At 36.2% G+C, this 8,581-nt stretch overlaps 1 protein-coding gene across 1 annotated transcript; it reads right to left on the bottom strand.

The window, feature by feature from the left end:
- Positions 1–2,054: 2,054 nt before the first annotated feature.
- On the bottom strand, positions 2,055–3,461 carry LOC116192278 (transcriptional regulator TAC1-like). The gene is made up of 2 exons (XM_031520781.1): positions 3,001–3,461; positions 2,055–2,895 (listed from the first exon to the last, which is right to left on the bottom strand). Exons 1-2 carry the CDS (start codon positions 3,253–3,255, stop codon positions 2,611–2,613), a joined length of 540 nt encoding a protein of 179 aa, XP_031376641.1. The 5' UTR covers positions 3,256–3,461; the 3' UTR covers positions 2,055–2,610.
- Between the last annotated feature and the right edge of the window lie 5,120 nt (positions 3,462–8,581).

Here is an 8,581-nt window from a genome sequence, read left to right as displayed (position 1 = left end):
CCAGCGGGTAGTCAAGGATCTGAAGGATCGCTGAGTCGGTATCGATTGATAATATTACAGTAATTTCTTAGTTTCATCTGTCAAAACTCATAAGATATCTCTTATATATTAATTGCTCTAAAATGAAACAAAAAATTGGTTACGATAAAATAACTCCAGGAGAACGAGACACTATTAACGGGTGAGATTATTATTATTATTATTATTATTATTTCGGGTGGGATTTTTTTTCATTTGTTAGAATGTATCAAAAAAGAATTAGAGAAGAGGAAGAAGAAAATGACCTTACTGGGCCTATGTGAGAGCGACGAGTGGGCCAATAAGCCCAAGTGTATACAGTTCAATTCAGCCTGTTGAGCCCAAAGCTATTTGTTCTAACTGCATTAACCACTTAGGGCAAAACTAAAGAACATCACCGACCGATCCTATGACGCATTCTGCTTGTACGAGAATGTTTCTTGGAATGGACGCCTAAACATCAAGCCTGTAATAAGAAATATGCTATATATGATACACGTGTCGTGTCATTTTCAGTTGAATCTATTTGACACAACCATATAACGATCTTTTATTATGGATGTGCACTCAAACGGTAGGACTTCATGAAAATTTACTTAATCAGCATCATCATCAGTTTTGATATGAGATGTCCTTCAGAAAGTATTATAGCTAGCAGTGAGCAGATAATCATAGAGTTACCTCTTCATGCGATAAAACTTGAACTTTGAGATTGGTTGATTGTGATCTTCTCAAAGCATCAGAGCTTAAACTATCAAATAGACAAATAAAGTATCAGTTTGAACTTTCTGAATGTCTCAATGGCTTCTAATTTACAGTATCGATCCATTTTCAACATCAACATCGTCCTCCCAAAATCAATCCTCCTTTCTCAAGAATCAATTAATCTTGGCTCTATGAAACAAATCCGGTTCAATTCCAGTACTGTACTTGATGAACGTATTAGTATAGACTGAGAGTAATCTATGTACTTTATCATACGGACACACATACACACATATATGTTTACATATATATATATATATATATATATATGTTGCTTCTCGTTCGCGGTTTAGAATTTACTGGGAAATTTCCTAAGCTAAAACGGAAGTACATCTTTCAATCATTCAAGTGACACAAACACACTGTTTATGCCCTGTGCTTCTCCCCACGGATTTGTTAACTAGAACTCTTACAGCTTTCTCTTTTTTCTCCTTTGACAAAAAAAAAAAAAGAAGTAATTCACATTAAAATTCTTCCAAATGTAAATATAGTGCTCAACAATTTTCAAATATCTATTTATTTACTTTTTTTCTTATTTTAGAAGCATAGCTGTTATGTATTCTTCATTCTATATGGTTAAGAAGTAGTAAATCCATTTTTTTCCTTTTAAAATTTAATAAATCCAAAAATTCGAGTCATGACCAATGTACGATTCCTTGATAAGAAGAGAACTATGGATGTGTTAAGAAGTCGGGAGTGTGCTATGAGATTCTTTTTTTCTGATAAATGAATAAATTTAATTGAAGAAACCAATAGTTAGGATTATTTGATGCCCTTTATTAGATTTTCCATTTCTTTATCTTAAACTTAAGCCTGATCTCTTATAATAATAATAAAAAGGGGTAAGTTATCTACCGAAAAAAAAGGGGGCAAGTTTCACCGCAAAAAAAAAAGGGGCAAGTAAAGAGCAAAAATTATGTGATCGGTATACATACGTGTGTATATATATATCACTACCAAGTCGGTCATGTTCCTCTAAGAAACTCAGATACCTCTTCTAAGTTCTAACGAAACGTTTTAGAAAATGAGCTGTCTTGAAGGGAATTAGTACCTCGATTTCTAAGTTCTAAAGAAATCTATTAAAAAAAACAAGCTTAGGAAAATTTTTTCTTCCACGATTAAATGCAAAATTAAGAAGAAAAAAAAGGAGCATCGCTGAGAAATATGAAATTAATGAAGAAAAATAAGCAATTGCACCAAAATTTGTCCTCATCATAAAACTACAAATCTGTAATCTGACTGATGGGTTTCATAGGATAAACTTAAGCAACAAATGGACATCATGTGCTTCATGTGCTAGTGCTTGCAGTATATATAGAAAGACTGCATTACTAAGCTAACTAAATCTCTACTTTTAACATACATTCATAGGGCAATAGATGATCCATCTGTAATCACCTCAATAGACTGTACGAAATGATATTCATCAATCAGATCGACCATTAATTATCCGGCCAATGAGGCACATGTCATGCTTGTTCACTTACATTAACTCTCTTCCCCAGCCCCTAGGATTCTTTGACGATACCCATTGATGTATATGCTCTTCGGACGGTTTTGATGCATCTCTAAATAAATTTTCTTCATTGATGTATAGCAGTAAAGTTACTGCTACATAAGCACTGGTGATCACCAAAATGAAGAATAAAGCAATAGTTCATGAATATTCGACCATATATTTCCACCTTCATATTGATCAATAATAGCAATTAATCACCCATCAAAAAAAATTCCACCCTGTACACAAAACTCAGTATCTAATTCTTTCTTATGACAAAAAAAAAAAACAAGCTTATAATATAGAGCTTGTAATCGGATAATACCAACTTAGGGATCGCGACGACCAAGTCGTAGCTCCAGATCAATTTCCTCCATCCTATCATCGCCTTTCTCATCTGTATCTTCAACATGATCGGGAGAACCAACTTGCAAGCTCAAATTCGACCCAAGAGCCTCTTCATGATCAATACCCCTGCTCGAAGAAGTGGAGCTCATAGCAACTTGCAGGTAACTCTCGAGGTAATTAGTCGGGCTCACAAGACTCGGACATGCAGTGGAGGAATGCGAGGACAGCTTGCTCCATAGGGCTTCCAAGCTCGGCCTGCTTTCAAACTTTTCCAATTCACTTGGGATCAGGCCGATGGAAGGGGAGGCAGAAGCAACGGGAGCATCGGGGATAATATTACTGGGACTAATAAAACAAGTCAATATGCTTACTGCTGGAATGTTCTTGGGCGGGGAAGATGATGACAAGAATGACTTATTAGCTCGGTCCTTGCGGTGGATGTTCATGTGGCCACCTAGGGCTTGCGCGTTGGTGAACCCCCTCTTGCAATACACGCATTCATAGGACCGTTTGCCAGTTGCTTCAGCCTCCTTGACAATCATGTCCTCACCCTTCCCATGATTCTGATCCTTCTGGCCACTCGAGGAATCAGAACCCCCGGGATTCTCGGACTCCGCCATATACATAACCACAAAATCGATCAAATTAACACCTTAATACCCCAAACCGAGCTCAGTGGGTGGTGCTGCTTAATTGCTAAGAAGAAGCCGAAGGAGAAGGGAGGAGGGCGAGGAGGAGAAGAAGAAGAAGGATGGCTTTGGTTTTGATTTATTTATAAGGCAAATGACAAAGAAAAGAATTTGCAATTCAGCGTGGCGTTGGTGAGGTTATAAAATAGGGACAGGACTTTGGCTGTTGCTGGGAGAGGCTATTCGTTTGGCCGGCTCTCAGGCACCTTTCTCATTGCTGAGATTGCATAATTATTTTCATGACCCCTAGTTTGGGGGAGTGAGTACTATCTAATTATTATTAATTAATTATTGCGGTCTTTGCCGTATATCTCGGAATATAAAAAAAAAAATTCGAATGTTGATTTTACAGATAAATCTCGGCCATCAGATGCACAAAAGGTCATGCTACAACACAATCTGGTGCACACTAGACGATAACAGGAGCGTTTTGACAAGTCCAATCACATAGAAAAAACGCCGAAGTTACATAATCAGTTTTTTTTTTTAATGATTTCTATTATCTTTGGAGGAGCAGCGCGTGTGATACGGTTACGGTTTAACTATTTCTCTGTACGCGTAACGACATCGCATCCTCCAAACATGCCTTAACACTCTCCCGTCGACTGATTGTGATCGGGCTTGATTGCTGTAGTGATTGGTTTCTCACGTAGCTTTCAGTCAATTTTTTTTGCTTTGGTGTGTTGCCATTAGGCAACAAATTTGCTATCTTTTCTGTTTCATAGGGGGATGCAAATTTAGCACAGTACAACGAGTGATCCTTAACTAGGGTTATTCTTTTTGTTTCATCACAAGCCCTAATTTAAGTTAGAGGGAGATAGCATCAACAAATTTAGTATGTATATAGTATCAAGTAATTGATGGTCTTCTTAGCTAGAATTCCACATGTCAAGTGTGGAATAAAAATGTGTTCACACACGTTGATATATAACAAGTCCTTATTTTATATCCACTCTAATTGAGTTTTAATTAATCATAATTGCATGTCAATCAATTTGGATGTAGTCAAATTACTTTCTCTAAACAGCATCTTAATTCAAGGATATTATGTATATCGATCCTTCTATTTTTTGACTAGCTAGTAAACGCAAAGCAGTACTTACAATGAAACCAAGCCCATGACGATCACTGACTCGACCGAATTAATCTTGTATGAAAAAAGATAATATTCTTGTTTTATTGTCCAATTTTATCACGAAATGTAATCGTGGTATATTATCTGGTCAAAGGTATATATGTAATTTGAATAAGACATATCCCTCTCATTATATTAAATACTCGAGGCAGGCACTCTCCAAACTATACAATTACCATTTACATACTTCCATAAAATCGATGTTTTTTTCTCTGATTACAAGGGAGGCCCATGGCCTAATATAATAAAATAGAAATCATAATAGCTAAAAGAGGATATGATTAGGCTCACTTAATATCGAACATAGAACATTTTAATTACCAGGTGAGAGCATGCGCTACTGCGCTGTACCATTCTTTTAACCCGATGCTTTATTTGATCATCGATCATAATATATTCACTAGATTAAGGTATGATGTCATATTACATTAACATATATATTACACACATTACGAATTTAATAGGCTATGATAGTAGAACCTACCACATAAACAATATAACCTTCAAAACTAAAATAACGGATGGACGTAACACTTCTTGATTTGTTAATTGCACACGGACGCACACTCCATATATATGAATATATCTATACAAGACATCATACATACATATACACATATATAATATGTGATGTATAATACATATAGGTATAAAAGATTAAGGTGCGCTAGGTAGCTAGCTTCTTGTCCTTATTTAGTTCCTTCTTTTACTAGTTCTTCATATATGGCAAAATCAGAAGACGGCCATGAAAACGCGTTTTAAGAGAATAAAAGGAAAGAGTTGCTATGTTGTTTTGACCAAGTCTTCCCGATTCATCACAATAATTAAGACATTTCAAGGACAATTAGACGGCTCCCTTTTCATACTTTGACTGTCCTGAAGAAAATAAAAAGAGAAAAGAACGAGACCGAAAGAATTAATTAATTTAATTAATTAATGTCGTTCACTGGAGTTGTTTCTTAATTAGACAAGTGGAAGAAGCTGAGGTATCATTGACAGTAACATAAGTGCTGTTTGCTGATCCTTAACGTGCCAGTTCATATATATTCAATGATAATTCGTTGCGGGTCCTCGAGCATATGTCATATCGTAGCTCTTGGTTACAGAAAACTGATTTCAAGAACATTTCAAATCCGATGATGTGGTACCCCCGTCCTTAGGGAATATGACTTACGAATTCTGAAACTCATGACGGGAACCAGTTATTTTCGAGGTCTAATTTGAAATGGATAAAGTTCATACGTACTAAGGGCAATTTCAAATCAAAATATGGGGACTTCATCGTTCAGGCAGTCAAAGTGGCCTTGGGCTGGACCCAGATGGGCCAAACTTTACAAATCATAACAGCCTTGAAGGTATTCCTTCTTTTCAAGAGAACAAAGACTTCTCCCATTGGCAAATTAAAACTCCATTACCTCTCCTCTCTGTGAATACTATCCTATTTGATTGCAATGGTTGTTATTGGTAAATTTACAAGTATTAGAAACTAACATGTCTTGAGAAGTTTGACTAAAGAGGTTCAACCATTATGTTCATTCTGATAACTCTGTGATAACCACTGGCATATTTATGTAATTCAAAGACTATTTACGAGTGTATAACCAGTGGCATGTAACTTTTATGGAGCACGTAAAAGTCTTTGGAGTTGAACATCCAATGGAGGATCATATTTTTCATTTTCCAAAACTAAAGAACCAAGAGTTATATACTACATCAAATACAAGTCATCACAACCCATCGCTACCCATGTATATTAGGCTTTGATGTGCATACCGGTCTAGTCTTTTCAGGCTAGCCATATCCATAGTACTCCTCACTACCACATGCTATTAGGTTGTTGAAGAACGAACGCGTAATATCCAGATAGAATCAACGGCCATGATAATCTCCATTAGAAAAATATATATACGAGGTATATAGGATTCGAGAAGAGATCGGGCCATGTGATGAGGATGGGACAGGAACATCATTGTCAATTTCCTAACAACCATGCGGCTGCAACCATACACACGGTATGATATGGACAATGCAATGTCAATAGAATGCATCTGAAATTGTTGCCATGACTCATGAGTCTACCCCATCTAGGAATTCCTTTCCACTTATAGTCTTATAGACTGAAATAACTCCAAAATTTCTTTTTCCTCATTCTTATTATCTTATTTCCTTTTTGTTTCATTTTCACTGTTTTGTTAGGTAGTGAGAAAAATGGATTTCAATTAAAAGATGGTTTTTTGGTCAGTAGAAGGAAATAACTCTCTTTTTAGCACGAAGCATGCATACTGCAGCTAGGGTACTACAAATTATGTGGATGGCTCTACTTTGTATATAAAGTGGAATGCAATGAGTGAAATATCCCCTCTTTCAGTTGTCATTCCCAAGGCCATTCCCCCAACATATCTTGCAAAGTAACTAGCAAGTGTTAATTTCTTTTTTTTTTTCTTTTTGATATTCATCTTGGATTGATTATTCATATATATCAAATAATCATATATATGCCTATACCAATATAGATTGTTTCAAGCAATCTGGCACTCGTTCCCCTCAAACAAGGTCTTGAGTTCGAGTTTTTTGAATTGAAAAAATGTACGGTGGAAGAGTTTCACCTCTTAATGGACCGACCTGATTCGATTGGATTAGTTGGGAGTCTATTAGGCTTTCGGATATTAGCGTGCACGCATATGTATATGTGCTCCACATGTACTAGGGAAGTGCAATCGGTCGTGTATACCACATCTTTCTATTTACTCTGTTACTGTGTAAAACTATTTTTCTATGTTACAACTGTCTTTGAATCTGTTAATGATAAAATTTTACAACTCCCAAATTGCGAGCGAGAACTTTCTCACAAAGTATCTCAATGTGTCATGATATTAACAGTAAGCACTTTCCTTCGCATGAAAATAAAAGGAATGATCTATATGGCATGGAAACGTGCAAATAGCAGCTGTATACATAGAAATTCACGGTTTGATTGACCATGGGGAATACTAATCCCTAGGGTTGACGTGACTTCATGCGTATTGCATGCCATAGACACCTGCAAAAGGCTAATCAGGAATGTGGGTACATTGGCATGCTAAGCCCGATGATCTATTGGTCTTGTGCGAAAACGGCCATAAAATTTGGGAAAAAGAAGAAAATTTCTCCGATCATTGAGCGATGAAAAATCGCAGCGATCGATCATGACTAATAAGCCATCTCCATTGTTGTCTTGATCTTTTAGCATCATTGAAATTAGCTAGCAATCGAATCCATCTTCTATATTAGTGCTTAGCATAGAGGAAACTTTCCATCAAATTACGTACTCTCCATGTGTTGTTGAAAGCAATGCAGAAAGGGTGTCTCTGGGGGGCTTTATGCCATACCCTTCACACACTTGACACAAACGTTCACCAAAACAAAACATCTTGTGGGCATCTTCCTCTCCCTCTCCTAATTTGTCTCTCTTCCTTTACCTCAACTTTCGCCATCCCACGTGTGGGGACCTCTCTCTCTCTCACTGATCCCTCTATATATGGGGCTTCAATAACTCCTTGTTCTCGTCCCTTTCATGGCTTATTCTAGCTAGGGTTTCTACACATATATCACCATCCTGGCTGTATTGTTTTGTGCTATAGTATTATATATATGTAAGGCTCATAGCTTCTTTTTTCAACAAGAAACCTGAAGAAAAGGAAAACTAAACAGTAAATAAAAGGTTGCAGATGTATATTATATATATGTAGAACTTGAGCTGAGATCAACAATGGTGAATGAAAATATTATATATATTTTATATGTGTTTGCTTCTTGATGTACTTATTTTGTTAAGATAAAAAATTTTATTGTGACTATATATATGAGTATGAGGGACTAGCTAGATGTAAGTCCAAGATCATTTCACGAGTAGAATTGATTTAATAATCTCCGGGAGTTTGACCATATTTTCAACAATTTTCTCGGCATGTTATTGTATTCTAAATCAAATTCTAGCTGGGCAATCCCCCGGAGAACAAAAATAGCCAGACAAATATTTCACGCATTAATTTTTAATTTTTAATATATATATATATATATGTATATGCACACGTAAATACGTACGCAAGATTATACATGGGCAGACATTGGAAAAGGGAACAATAAAAT

The sequence above is a fragment of the Punica granatum genome, chromosome 1, assembly GCF_007655135.1.
Source record: "Punica granatum isolate Tunisia-2019 chromosome 1, ASM765513v2, whole genome shotgun sequence".
Lineage (NCBI taxonomy): Eukaryota > Viridiplantae > Streptophyta > Magnoliopsida > Myrtales > Lythraceae > Punica > Punica granatum.
Note: the sequence above shows the minus strand (reverse complement) of the source record. Positions and strands in the feature narration are given on the sequence as shown.